Raw genomic sequence first — 15,405 nt, 5'->3', positions numbered from 1 at the left:
ATTATTGAATAAATAAATAACAAATCGACGTGGTTATTTGTCATTCACACTCTTTTGTAGGTGTATCCAGTGGTGATAGAAAGCATTTCTTACACATCATGTGCGACCAGTTAGAATATTTTTACTATTGTTATAATTAATAAAATGATTAATAAAAATATTTCAGTTTTCTACAGTGTCATTGCTAATCGATACTTTGTTGAATACAAACATTTTTACTCTATGTACAATATGTAAATTTCTGGATTAAACCACAGCGTAGTTAAATTGTAAATAGGTCCCATTCAATGTCACGATTACATTAGCTTTAGTCCAAAAGTTATAACCAGGTTAAATGTTACTACTTTACTCCGAAAAAATATTACAATTCTTTACCAGGCCGAATTGATGTGGTTTTGCATAAGAGTACATGCAAATCAGTCTAGCAACTAACGTTTAATGGGAAAAATTGTGTCATTAACGCATTAAATGGTCTACGGCTGCGCTTGATGGAATGCGCGATGTTTATCAGCAATTTTTTGAGGTAATAGCAATCAATAGAGGAAAATTGTTTGTGTTTGTTGGAAAATCGTAGTGGGCGTCTGTCGGCTAATACGATGATGATAATAACAACGAATCGGATTGAGATGGGTCTTGTTCCGATCGGGGCTGTAAACCGGTTTCCAACTCGGAAGTTCCCTCTCCGTGGTCCTCACGTCTGAATTAGTCCATCTTTGTGATCTAAGCAGTGACATCTCAGTCTTCGAATATTCCCATTTACATTATGTGGAAAGATATAAAAAGGCCGTCATACGTTATGGTGATAGTGGCCAGAAAAATTGAGCGTATGTATACCTCCAGTGTGTGTGATATGTGTCTCCAGCCGGGATTTCTGGAGACACCTTCACGCTAAACTAAATGCTTCGTGAGTTTTAGCACTCTGCTACACTGAAAGCATTGATGATGTAAATGTCAACGGGTAAACAGTTCAGTAATCAATTTTCACTATCTTATCTCCACAAGCTGAAACATTTTATTTTATCATAATAGTTATGTTTCATGGAATAAGAGGTGTGTATTACTACCAATATTTGTATTAAAAGTAATCATAAATGATGATTTCTTGATTATTTCTTATTAAAAAGTTACTACATCAATTAATATTATTTCTGTTACAAAAATATCTACTACCATTGGGACCGATTAAAAGCGGCCTGCGTCCAGCGTCTTCCAACGTTTTTTAACAAGGTTGTCTGTCCACCTCATAGGTAAACGTCCTGAACTACGCTTGCAGGAACTTATAAAAACTTTCAGATAGTTATTGTTGATTATATTTTGTAAAAGGTAGCTAACGGATTTCATATTTGATGTTTTTTCGGATGATCTCTAATAAAATATTAATTAGAAAAGAAAATACAAATTGGTTCAAATTATTTTATTAAATAATTGTTGTATAAAAACATTAATTGGATTTAACAATGCATACATTTGTATTATTTTAACAACAAACCAGTTGGTATGGAAACAATTTTAGATTTACATTTTACTCAAACTTGACCGATATATACATGTTTATCTATAACTTAATTAAACGTCAGTTAATAACAAAGAACAAGTACAGGAGAATCGAAATTGACTAGCATTATTAACTTTGTTTAGACTTGAAACGTCTCGTCCTATTAATTTTGTTTCAGAAATTCTTTTTTGGTTTTTGGAATGGAATAATTTAAAGTCAACAACTTTGTCGAGAATATTCTTGAAACATTTTTTTTTGACATGAGTTTTGATAGAGCCATTAAATTGATTTTGTCACATTATTGGAACATTTCCTGATCGCCTTTCATCTTTATTATTATTTAAAATAATATTCAAAGATTATTTTTATTGTATATACTTAAAATGGCCATTAAATTTCTATATACTTTTGACTTACGTTATAACTTACAAATAGTTATGAATTTACCATTATTTCCATTAACAATATTAACGATTTCTAGGCCATTACATTAATATGTTATTAAAAATATTTTCTTTGCTATTATGCATTGATTGCTATGTAACTTAGGGTTCACATTTTTATATTCTTAAATATTTACACATTGCATTTAAAGCATTAAATCATCGAGATGGGTCTTTTTTGTCGATGAAATTGTATTTATGTTGTAATTTTGAATTCGAAAATTAGTCAAAATTGACCTGAGATAAATCTTTTCGCTAAAAGTTCAAATAATCAAATATTTTAAAATACAAATTATTGTAATTAAAAAACCAAAACAGAAAAGGAGATAATGTTGTTTTATTTATCGTAAGCTACTTATTAAAAGTAAGTAGGTGTACTTACAAAATACCAAAAAAATATATGCGTCCTTGCATGTTTATTTCTTAGCCTTGATGAATGTTAAAAATCTAAATGCCGGCAATCTTCTGAATCCAATCCCGCGCAGCAGACACTTTGGAGCAGTAGACTTTGGCTCCCCTGCGGCATTCTATCGCGTCATTTTCAACCCATGAAGCTATTCCGACCAACACTCCTCTCTCGTCAACTACACCGCTGCCACTGTCGCCCTGTAATAAAGTCATTTTACATTTCTCAGTAATTACTTTTCAGATTCAAATTGAAAAAAGAAAATTATTGAGCATGCAATGATTATATTAACGTTAAGTTTAAACAACCACCTGTTCAAATGATAAATGCTTCAGACTTGACAAGAACAGGCAAAAGGAACTCAGCTATGTCAATTTTCAATCAAATGTCATTTTTTAAAGAATATAAAACTACATGTTCAATAAAACATTAAAATAAACTGGAAACAAACATATAATGCCCATAGACGTCAAGAAGTCTAAATTTTACAGGCTTTGTAAACGTATACAGTAAATTTCGCATTTCAAATGGCATTACATGGCTTAAATGCCTTCGATGAAGTTCAGACAGTGAAGACTTAAATAAAATGTAGTAAATATTTATATTCGTGTAAATATCCCTTAGTGTTTGTGATAATTATTTTTTTGTACCTTTTGTTCTCATATATTATCATGGGATTATTGGACTGTTGATTTGATTGGACCGTTAAATGGTAACAAGTAATATAAACTGTTGTTAAATAAAACATATTACTTACATTGCAAGCAGAGTCGTACTTGGGTGGACGTCCTGTTATACAGATCATGTCTTGAGAATCGTATTCCTCTAATTTGCTGCATTCTTCATCAGGTAATAAGTATAGATCCATGCCGTGCATCTGGTGTCGCATGGTTTCCTAAAACGTTTCATGTTTTTAGCATTGCCTTATATGAGGCAAGTAATGAAGATTTTAGAGTATAAAAAAATAAAAGTAATGACAACCAACAAAGTCGAGATACGAATGAGTCAGCATCAAAATGCTAAACGATACCCGTGTGACGAGTGACGGTCTAAACCGACGCCTCCTCGTTTGCAGCTCTTAAACCTATTCACTTCATGTAGCGTCCGCCTAAGTGATCTAAGTGCTTAATTATCTCTAAATCCGTTAAAGGTATAGTATCTAGGTTCGAGGTGAAGCTCCTGGGGGCCAAGGGCCCTCTGCGGATTGCTCGTTTCCGCGGAATCTACGAATGTCAATTGCTCAGTATATCAGATAAAAAAAGCATTTTTACTTACCCCATGATTTTCAGCGCCGTAGCCTGCATATCCAACATTTAATCCGGGCGTGAGTCTTGAGACATCGTTAAGTTTTGCCACCGCGATTTTAACGCCATCTATTGGCAGAGGTTCTTCTAATTCTGCCAAGAGGAAGTCAAACCTTGCGCCTACCTGTATAATATTGAAATTATTAATTTTCAGAAGTAATTTAACTTTAAAGCCCAAAAGTATCTCGGGTAGAGAAATATATCTTACTAAATTTGTATCCACTGAACATGTAACAATATTGGTCGAAGTGCAAAGAGGTCCCAAACAACTCCGTTACCGCTGTATAGATGTCGTTAAGCCTTTATACTACGTATGGCAGCAATTCTTTTTTAAATTTTAGTAATGATTCTACTAATAATAGTTGAAATGATTTAAACAACAAATCGATAAGTAAAGAGATCACTCTGATTATTACTGTTTATTTTTAGCGTATACTTCAGTAAACGTAGTCGATTCTTAAATTAATATTTAAAAGAATTTTTTTGTTAGTGATAATTCACTAACAAAAAAATTCTTTTTTCTTTTTACGCATTCGCTTTTCAATGTTTTGACATTGTGGCGCTAAAATCAGGATATTTTAAGATTTTCTACGATGAAGTATACGTTTAAAGAGGACTATATGACTATATTTTTTCCTTGATCAAAAATTTAAACATCATGCAAATATTTATTTATCGCACTATTAAGAGGTACAATGAAGGTACAAGCATTAGAGCATTAGCAGTTATTAAATCAAATAAGACGTAAAAGTACTTAATGAGGATCTATTACTGGGGGCTTACAGAAAAAGTAATGCGTACGATCAAAATTTTTGATATCAAAGAATCATTCAATCGCCAAAATAACATAGCGGATAGTATTCATTCTGCTCTCAACATAATTTTCAGAATTCAACGTGGAGATCACCCGTTATCAGATAAGAATCAGTTGCTTTAGTTAAGGGTGTCGTGTTATGGAGCCAGTAAGTATATTACTGAGAAAGATGGAAGAAAAAGAAAAATTGTGAAGGATGAGAGAGAGATAGGATGAAAATAGGAAAGTTTGTTAAAAAATCATTATAAAATATATTCCTGTTCTAAAACTCAGATAGGGAAACGAAAGGCCTCCGATAACGGGGACCATAGTAAAAAAACGTCGCAGTAGAACTTTGCACCGGCACACAAGGGTAAGATTACCCAGGTTTGATACGAGCTTTAAAATACACCATCAGACATTGACATTCACAAGATTGGCTCTTGGTAAATCTAGATGTTGATCCTTTGGACTACACTATTTGGTTGGTTTTTGGAGACAAAAACTTGTGTTAGACCTCATAAAAATCTGGAGAATTCGACGTCATGCTTGAAAAAAAGCAGTAACCGAAATAGACATGAATGATGAATGATGCTTGCTTGCAAAGACCTATGAGTGGTTGCACAGACTAAGGGAATGTGCCAAATATAGAGGCGGACATTTTGAATAAATTATGACATAATAATCTTATGTTGATACCTATTCTGGAAAAATATATATAATAACACTTGTGACAGTATTTAAGAATTGACTATGTATCATAGAAAATTGTGTGTTCTTAAAGCGAAATAATTTGACAAAACTATTGTAATAACTTGGTATTTTTATGCGTCTATAGTTTATCTGTTTAATATAAAACAAGAGAAATTGATTATTTGAAATCAGATTATGTAGAAGCGTAAGATTCTTACTTGTTTAATGTCGTAGCGCTTCGCATTAAGCCAATAGGGTCCGACGCTGAAGCGAGGGTGCACGTACAGCCGCTTGACCCGGCGCGTCACGCCGCTGCCGTCTTCAGAGTTATTTGTACCAGCGAGGACGTATTTACCTCCAGTAAAGAGTGTGCTGGAAATACAATGAAGATAATAATAATTAAATGTCGTAATAGTGAATAAGGCTTTATGGTCTTCATAGGAGGAAATTTCGTCTGATCCTGTTACAAACATCGTATGTAAATATCCAAAATTTAAATTCGCTTACATTATTCAAGTTCATAGAGTAGGTATTAAACGGAAAGAGATATATAAAAAACAGCCTCTCCGTTTGTGGCCCGCTTAGCAAACTTAAAGAATACCCCATCAACTCCCCTTGCAGCATTTGGAAATTCCGTTCCTAGCTGACCTCAACGCGGCGACTGAAATATTCTTACCAAATTTTAAGTTTCCAAACTAAGATTCCAGAGTTATCGTGAGGTGTCGGTGCATAGGTAAAAATCTTATATATATAATTGCTGTCCCTCACAACCTTCGCGTGGCCCGTACTGTATTTTGTAGGTGTAATGTTATAAAATCCGTTCTTGGTAATACATAATATGCCAAAAATAATATTATGGCGAAATGCTATAAGTGTGATTTGTAAATATGTGTTTTTTAATTAATGCTCCCTCAATTGCTTTTGCGGGCAAAATTTAAAAAAAAAATTAAAAATTGTTAGCATTAAATTTATAGTGTGTTAAACTTATGGTTACAGAGAAGTTGTGATGAGTCAGGATATAGGTGGCCTTATATAGATTACATTGTTCAATTATGATACCTTATATTTCTTATAATGTATAATATATTTCATTTATTATAATGTATAATGTATACAGCACAGTAAGGCATTTCACTGATGTAACGCGGTTAATGGACGACAAAGCATTCGGTAGACGTGGGAGTATCTGTACTAGTAACCTATGTACACAATGCTTATTATTTGTAAGTTCTCTTTGTACATTTTCGGGTTACGTTTCACGGTTGAACGCACAATTCTATTACCATAATAAATTAAAACTACCGTCACGGATCTGTAACTTTAGCGATATTTGAAATATTGTTGCGTGTGTATATCGTAATTATAGTCCATGTACTTCACTTTTTAAAATCTTTAATATAATTTTTATACGTCACGCATACACTCTTTTTTAACAGTTTCACAGCCTCCAGTTTAAATGCTTTTTCAGCTTTTTACGTAACGGATCTAGTAACTGTGGACTCAGATCTGGTCACATTCCATTAAATAGCTTTGAATTTATGACGAATCAAGTAAGTAAGTCAGGCTTATCCCGACCTGTGTGATATATGTGATACATAATGGAATATGCCTGCACTGCGGATTTACAAGAGAAACTGTATTTAAAAAAATACGACACCGGCGACTTGTTATTGTATCGTGATGCATATTACATACAAAAAGATTAAAAAATAACTGTGGACTTAATATTGTTATTATATATGAAAAAGCTAACTTTTCGAATTTAAAGGCGCTTAACATATAAGATCATAAGTTATCTATGTAAGTATGTCGTATTGTTCGATACGGGTAGCAACGGTCGTGTCGCGGGTAGAGGTAATTTGCATTTAGCGTGCCATTTGCTAATTAAAACTCGTCATCGGATTTAAAAAATGTTTTGGATACGGGTACTTCTCAGAACCCAAAAACTTTGATGTTAGTAATGTTTTTTAGTGTACGAAATCAAATTTATCTTTGTTATATAACTATATGTTTGAGAAGTGGTAGCCGAGCGGTAGAGGACTGAGACTTGCGATCGTAGGTCGCGGGTTCGATTCCGGGTAAACTATCTTATATAATTTACACTTTGTGTATTATTTATATAGGATTGCCACTACTCACAAAAAGTTTCTAAAGTATGGGCAGCAACATCCTCTGCGTATCATAATATCACACTGGTATAGTACTGGATAGCCAATCCGCCTCCCAAGCTAGGGGATTATGGTATGTTCCTCCTCAAAAATTTTTGGGTACGGCCTACACCTTACAGACGTCTACGGGCTGAGACGACGACATACAAAAATGTGTAAAAGTATGTTTGTATGTGTATATGTTTAAAACTCATTCTTCCGATTCATATGATGTTACTATATATCATTTTCACCAATTAAGTTGATATAATAATGTATGGATATTGATAAAATATTAAAAAAAAAGAAAGTTAGACTCCGATGACATGTTAGTTAATTTTCTTCTGATTACTATGTTTTTTAATGATACTTAGCATATAACGCAAAGAAACGTTATGGTTTTCGAATGGAATAAATTCAGTTGTGCAATCAAGCCACTGTGAAGAAGATATATACGGTTTCGCGAAGATGGTGTACCATATTTCTGTGGATTAAAGGCAATCAAAAATGATGATAGTTTTAGTTAAATTTCTAATAGTTGTGGCTATGAAGCTACCATCATTGTCATCGTTTTAGCCGATAGACGCCCACTGCAAGACATATGCCTCCCTCAAAGATCGGCACGATGTCACGCGATGCCCGCATTCAGTGACTTTGACAGTGTCGTTGATCTACCAAGTAGGGGGTCTTCCCGCGCCGAGTTAACCTCCTCGTAGTTACCTCCCGAGAATCTTTAGGCCCCAACGGCAAAAACCAATATAAATCGTGATCCAATGTAAATAAAATGATATAGTAGGATATTAAAGTTAATATTCATCACAACAATAACATAAAATGGGTAGGCACATTACGCCGAAGTAATATTAATACGTATATTATTTCCTTGGTCATATGTAATTAATAAACAAATAGCGAGACATACACTAACAACAAGGAAAACCCGCAGCGTTATGCGTCGACGTATAAACCGGGTTTCTTATGAATAACGAATCTGTGTCGGCGAAGGCGGTCCTTGAGATGTAAATATAATACAAAGAAACGAATTGATATCAAGACCTACTTACTTCAAACACGCGTTCAATAATATAAGAATTACACGTTTCAAAATTTAAAAAAAATAACATTTATTTAATTTCACAATTCGAAGCAACGATCGATGACAGGTCGGAAGTAGCCGAGAATACGGTCTATTTTTTACTGTATAAGTGTCCATGTGATGTATGTCGATTACTAATACTTGTTAATAAATATTTAAACATATATATGTATAATGCTGAACATCATTGACTCCATTTTACTGTATCTCTACATGTACATTTAGTATACGGCAGTTGTATTGCGTGTCGGAAATTATTTTTTTCGCAATGATCTTTTTCAAATACAGTCCGTGTTAAAAACTCTATACACATATATAATATACATAAATTGGACTATAATAAGCTTTTGCACCACATTGTACCCTCTTACTTGCCTTCTTACTCCACACATTTAGTACAGATCATTCTTACTCTGAAGAGTCATTTTTATATCCATTGCAGCCTAGTTCTACGAAATGCACTCTATTATTTAATACAGCAGCAGCAATGGAATGTTACGCATTATATACATTAACTTAATTTTATATATTGATAATAAAAAGTGCAAAACAGAGCGTAAATGAAACGTTCGCTTAAATTTCTGTTGTCTAAAGGTTATATCAAGAGGATAATACATGTTATTAATTAACAGAAAAAAAAAACTAGACACGGCCATATTTATTTGGTCTATCCAATTGGCCAGAATATATACATATACATGTTTGGTCGCAATTTCAACATGATCTTTAACTTGGGTTTTTAGTCGTTTTTATTTCTGTTGACCTTCGGGTTCTCCGGACTTATCATATATATAACATAATAGTGATATATACGTTTTCGTGAACTGTTATTGCCACATCATCATCTTTTTTTAAATTAAATTAAAAAAAAATTGAAAGGCGATAAAATCTAGTATGGTATTTACCATGTATATAGTAGTATTACGTAATAAAACTATTTTTCTATGACATTTACACACCTGCTTATTTTTTATCTTTCTACCTTGAGTTAAATGTTAGATTTTGTCTATACAGGATTGACTCCGTCGTTACACAATGTGTAAAGAGTATAAATATATAAATAAATTTAGTTAGGTATTAATATAATCAATATTTATAAATGAAGCTTAAAATTAGAATAAATGTTTTTGAACGTCACATAAGGATACAAGAAACGTTGACTCAAAATCATAGAATCTATGAAAATACTAACCTTTTTACTAATAATTCTTAAACTTACACAATTTTTTTTTCAAATCATTAAATAGTCTAGTGTAAATTTAACGTACACAAAAGTATTGATAAGGTAAAATAGATAAAAAATTAACAATATTGTAGAAGTGATAACCTACGGAAATGTTTTTCGATAAAAATCGAAGTACTTTTCTTAAAAAAAGGAATCGAGTAAAATTCGTATTTGTGAGACATAAATGAGAATGCTTGTTTTCTTAGGTCTCGTAAAACGCACACAATGACTAGATTTTGCAAGTTAATACAGTTATTACATAATGATTTAATTGGCTATGACGTTAAAAGCACTGGCAATAATGATACTCAATTATGGCTAAGGATTGAGAAACATGGAGACAACTAGAAAATAATAGAAATTTTAATCGTGTAAGACACGTATTTGTAAACACATTGACTTGTTCAACTTCATATTAATCAAGATTACTTTTTGATTACTTATCATTATTAATACTCTTTATCGTACATGGGTAGAACGAAATACATAGTATTATAATAACGTAAGCAAAATACTGAAAGCAGTTCCATATGTCGAGACAATTTCTTAGAAACAGCCATACCACGACTTCATACTAAGGAAAACAAGTAAATATAAAATAAGATAAAATATTTATTTCGTCATTTAACACACAATGAAATCGTTTTTAATATCTCTTGATAATTTACTTGTATTATTTTTTTAATTCATTAATACGATCGGCGCCTTTTTAAATAGATGTATGTGTAAAATGTGCACCAATTAACAACTAAAGAAAAAGCGATTAATAATAATATGTTTGTCTGCTTTATGAAAAGAAAACCAGAAAAAGTTACGAATTCATTTTTGTGAATACTGTTGTGTTTACACTTTAACGTATTTATATATTCAGGGTAACATTAATACGGTCGTATGTAACAAAGAAAAGTATTCAATGTTTTCAATGTCGTGGGATTTTTCTTGCGTCGATGACGAATATTTGTAAATGTAAATTATAAATTGTAATGACTGTACAAATGTGCGTACAAAGCGATTCTATCCTTATATTTTATTCATCACCTACTGTAACTAAACAATAGACGTTGCGTATTAAAATAAAATAAAACTTTTTACCGGTAATTATAAATAGATAGAAGGATGTTGGCATATATCTTTGGCTGACGTTAATGCCTATATCATGGAAATATTATTTTGACATGAAATGACTGGTTTCAGTGATTTTAATTCTTATTCAATTTACTTATGAAAGATTTATAATAATTTTGTGTTAATGTTTTTTGTCTTAAAAAGTATATGAATGATATGACCAAAACCAATTTATACATTTTGAGCCTTATTTATATATTTGTCCTTTACCAAAATCATCATTTTATGTAAAGAACATCTATTGTTGGAGATAGGTTTCTACTATAGATTTCTACTGAAACCGGTGGGAAGCGTTCTGCAACCAGCAATTATTGACGAACTCAACAAGATGATCTTTTGGGCGGACGTTCTACTCAGCGCTGCCGCGGTCTCCACTCCGGAACAAGAAGGCCTCAGCGATCATCTATTCTGCACGCTATGTGGCTTACCCAATGTCACTTGAACTTAGCAATCCGCTAGGCTATGACGGTTTCGCTCGACAATGGATCTCCTCGTTGCTGAATTGATCTCCTATTAAAATTCCGAGCATAGCCCTCTCCGAGGCTCTTTGACAGATTGCGATCTTACCAATGAAGCTCGAAATAAAAGATAACGATTTTCTCCTCAAAAATATGTTAAATTAAAGAAGACACCAATAGTAATCTATGGGGGAGGCCTATGTCTAGAAGTGGACTTCTTATAACAAGGTTATTGATGGGAATGAGCCACTCGTAGTAATAAGAATAGCAATAGTGCGGTCGTGTGTTCAATATTTTTTCGAATTATGGTCCGTTAACTCTATCCAAGAGGGGTTTCTGTCTCAAACAGGTAAATAATAATAAATATTATATTAATATTAAAAATATATATTATTAATAATAAACGTACCAATGGGCAGCGCTGAGTATCCATTTGGGGCTGATGATGGAGCCTCCGCAGGTGCCTCCGAATAGCACAGCGTGAGGATACCGTTCGTTGACTGGCCGTTCGTCCCGCGCTGCTACTGTGTCTGTCGGGTCGTATTCCCTTATGGTTACTTCTTTGTTATTTCGGTCTAGGAAATTATGGGTTCCCTCTGTAATAAAAAAATAACGCTAAACTAAAAAGTTGTATGTGAGATATTTATAAAGAAAATATTGGAGTTTCTCATATGGCCTAATAGTTTTAAATTTTTAGATAGCCATTTTGGTTGTATATGTATAAATAATCCTAAAAATCACAATTGTCCGAAAGATTAACAGGCTTTTTAAATAAATACTAACTAATAACTTGTTATTGGTGATAGTCTTTTTTATGATTTATTTTGATGGGTACAATGGCACATTTTCATATCGTTCTACACCACAAAGATACTATGGTGTTAAATTCTTAGAATAGTTAAAATCTGGAGCATCATGTCCGGCAGGCAGTATTATAATGAAGTATTAATCAAAAAGAAGTATTATTCATCTTGTAATTTAAAAGTGAAAAAGCGACACAGCGGTAAATTCGACTGTTTGTTTCTTTACGGAGTACGGATGTACACAAATACCTTCATTACCTTACATTAATGTTAAGTACGTTCGTATGATTACACTATGAGAAACTGCACTTAAATTAATTTTAATATGCACGTGTTTCATAACATATATTAGTTTAAAAAACATGAATTAAAGTGTTTGATCGCTTTAGTTTGGATTGAGCAAAACGATTGTGTTACTACTAATAGTAACTCATTCCTAAATGAGTTCTGAAATTTTTATTACAAACGCGTTACGTGTTAGTGCAAAAATAATTCTACAAAATCACTCGCTTTGTATAAAAGATAACCCAGTTAATCTCTTTATCACCGTGGCGTTGAAAGCGAGTATTTAGGGTACTTACCATCGAGTAAAATATGTATCCGAAGATCAGTAAAAAAACTATTTTTAATAATGTTGCGCATTGAAGGTATCCACCACCTATGCTGAGTTGGTTGATTTGTGTATTGGGTCAATTCGTACTCTGGGAACAGAGATAAATATAACCGCATATATTTACGTCTTTCCCTTTGTAATTAGGCAATCCTGGGGAATTTCATGGGATATTCCTTTCGATCAATTTGCATATTGGCAAGCCCATAAATGTTGTTTATGTCGTCAAATTGTCCTCATCGTTGTAATAAACAAATGCGCTAATTAGTCGCAAATGACACATCAATTAGATGTCTAATTGCAGTGTGCATTGGAATAATGGCCTCTTATCTCCGACGCAGGTATTTTTCTCTCATAATTATTGGTTCAATTTACGTAAACGATTGCGTATGAGAGTGGTTGTTATCAAGTACAGTAATAAAGGGAGCACTTTTGAAACAATGATCCTTTGCCGATGATCGCGATGGGCGATTGATTTCGCGTAAGATGTGAATTTGTTATCATTTCGGAGGTAGCGATGAAATTGCTATAAATAATCTGTAGCGAGTGTATATTGTGAACTGGGGTTTTATTTTTAATTTGATAAGTACAAGTTTTATACGTAATAATAACAGTTCTCTGTATGTTTACACGCGATTCGAGGTCAGTTTGATAAAAGGTCGCGGTCTCCTCAGTTCTGTCCGTAGATAATACTGCTCGACATGCCTAGAAAAGCTTTAGGTAATCTTGATTTATACTAAGTATATTTTGTGTATGCAAATAACATTATCGAAATGACCAACATCTTGGCTCATGGCAAGGTAACGTCTACGTCTCGCGTGTTATGTGTAACTGCTCAAAACAAGTTTGGTCACAATACGTTCGCGGTAAAAAATAAATGTCAGAACGCCGCTGCCGACACACGTACGTTTTTACATGTTGGTTTTTTTATAAATTCGCGATGCAAAAGTTCTTTTTTGAATGAAAACCGTAAAAATTCTGGCTATTTTTTAGCGATGATAATGTTAGTATTTTCTGCAAGAGCACTGTACTGTGTGTTCACCGTAAATAAATAGTCATAAACAAAGAGTATAGTCAAATGTATTTACGACGTGATTTGTTTACTAACTTCTTAGGGAGCGGTTCAAATAAAATTCTTCTACCTTAAAAATTTGATTGATATAGGTAAAGAAATTTATTAATAATAACTACGAAATACAAGAATCGACTAAAAACAGACAACAGAATGGAATATGTCTTTGTGAATAATAATTATTTATTATGAGTTGATTGCGAAGATATCAGAAGATTAGAAGTGTGACACATGCAGACAATTTGTAAATAATGGGATTGGTATTTGGTCGAATGGCGTCATGATGTGGACTTGTGAAGGTGTTACCAAGAAGTGGTGGAAGTGGTTGTAGTACTCACGGTATTCGAGCTTCTGCACGGGGTTGGAACCGAGGTGGTTGTCTGGGCGCGCGGATGCGACGGCGCAGAGCGCGGCAAACACAAGCAACCTCACCGGGCGGGCCATCGCGCCGCAGTCGCCCGCGCCCGCCGCTGCGCGACTATTTATCTGCCGGCTCGCGAGGAAAACTTTGCGGTAACGCGTTCAGCACTTAGTGTTCAAACGATATGATCGGCCAATCTGTCTCGGCGGCCTCCCAATCCGGAGAAATTGATTGAGATTGGAAGCTCTTGAACTTCACTACCTTAAAAGAAGTTTTAAGTTAAAGATCACTTAAAGGTTAGGTCAAAGGCGGAATTTGCAAAAGTCACTTGGGCAGCTTTGTGCCAGGTCAAAAAAAAACCATGTTCGGTCTTAAGAAAATGATTGTTTTTTTTATTTCTAAATATTGTCTTCTCATTTGCCTATGTGTTAAGGTGCTTCCGCTTTAATCCTACTTAAGTAAGTGGAAAACCCTCTATGTAGGCCTCTTCCAATGGAAGTTATTTGAAATCTATGGGGACATGTATGTCCAGCAATGGGATATCTGAGATTGAAATGGTGATAATAATGAACCCTTACTATTTGGAGAGTGTGTATAGTAAATTAATTGTTTATTTCGTCATCTAATAATTGCACAATAAAACCGTGTTTAGCGTCTCTAGGCATAAATACTGTTTTTTTAAAAAATAGACAAAATATTATTTTTGAATTTGGAAACTGTCATTTTAATATAATTGTTGTTGGAATCTCTAAATTTTACTCATATGATTTCAGAAACAAATTACGTTTTAATGATTAAATTGTGGTTAGAAAAAAAGAAAACAGAATTCAAAAAACCAACTCGAGAGGTCGCGTATATAATTTTATAGAAAACAATATAGGGTATTACCAAAATGTTATGAACTTATCAGTATGCTTTGGAATTGTATTAACCCAGTCTTGAAGACGTAAAAAAATTAAGTAATCATTTTAATGTGGAAATATTGGTTAGGTAAGTACATTTAGTAATTACATCAAATATATTGGTTTCTTTTCGGGTTTAACCATAGTTACTAATAGCAAGTAAATACCTTGTTACGGATGTCAGAAGACGCTTCATGTGGGCAGCTTCCATCCGGTCCTATTGGAAATCTCTAGAAGAGGCCTATATCTATTAACGGAGGTCTTGCGACCGAAATGGTGATGATGAGGAACGGTAAGTAAACATTTTTATGAGCTCCGGTGCAATATGCTTGTTTTTAGATACTAATATGTTGTTTATATTCACATAAATTTAAGACTGAATAATAAAACTCCAGTTGTGTAGCGTATGCATAGTTTTTTTTAAAATAAAGTGCTGCCGATGCTAACTTAGGGTTTTATTTAATTGACCTTC

At 33.4% G+C, this 15,405-nt stretch overlaps 1 protein-coding gene across 2 annotated transcripts; it reads right to left on the bottom strand.

The window, feature by feature from the left end:
* Nucleotides 1-1,426: 1,426 nt before the first annotated feature.
* On the bottom strand, nucleotides 1,427-14,152 carry LOC137924452 (scolexin B-like). 2 transcript variants are annotated; one of them, XM_068767842.1, is made up of 7 exons: nucleotides 14,009-14,152; nucleotides 12,570-12,689; nucleotides 11,595-11,781; nucleotides 5,353-5,506; nucleotides 3,620-3,772; nucleotides 3,102-3,239; nucleotides 1,427-2,544 (listed from the first exon to the last, which is right to left on the bottom strand). In XM_068767842.1, the coding sequence occupies exons 1-7, from the start codon at nucleotides 14,112-14,114 to the stop codon at nucleotides 2,386-2,388; spliced, it is 1,017 nt and encodes a 338-aa protein (XP_068623943.1). In that variant the 5' UTR covers nucleotides 14,115-14,152; the 3' UTR covers nucleotides 1,427-2,385. The 2 variants fall into 2 exon arrangements, with proteins under 2 accessions (XP_068623943.1, XP_068623951.1); XM_068767850.1 differs by lacking the exon at nucleotides 12,570-12,689 and having other exon boundaries at nucleotides 1,430-2,544; nucleotides 14,009-14,150.
* Between the last annotated feature and the right edge of the window lie 1,253 nt (nucleotides 14,153-15,405).

This window comes from Battus philenor, unplaced genomic scaffold (genome assembly GCF_028537555.1).
Source record: "Battus philenor isolate CCGP_79_NKW_IND1 unplaced genomic scaffold, ilBatPhil1.0.hap1 SCAF_10, whole genome shotgun sequence".
NCBI classification, from domain to species: domain Eukaryota; kingdom Metazoa; phylum Arthropoda; class Insecta; order Lepidoptera; family Papilionidae; genus Battus; species Battus philenor.
Note: the sequence above shows the minus strand (reverse complement) of the source record. Positions and strands in the feature narration are given on the sequence as shown.

What these genes read in the sequence shown, in the direction of transcription:
- LOC137924452 (XM_068767842.1), bottom strand. Translation starts at nt 14,114, where the DNA reads ATGGCCCGCCCGGTGAGGTTGCTTGTGTTTGCCGCGCTCTGCGCCGTC. An exon ending in CGTGCAGAAGCTCGAATACC is followed by an intron (nt 12,690 to 14,008) that starts GTGAGTACTACA and finishes CTCTGTTCCCAG; the next exon opens with AGTACGAATTGACCCAATAC. An exon ending in AGTACGACTCTGCTTGCAAT is followed by an intron (nt 2,545 to 3,101) that starts GTAAGTAATATG and finishes ACTTTATTACAG; the next exon opens with GGCGACAGTGGCAGCGGTGT.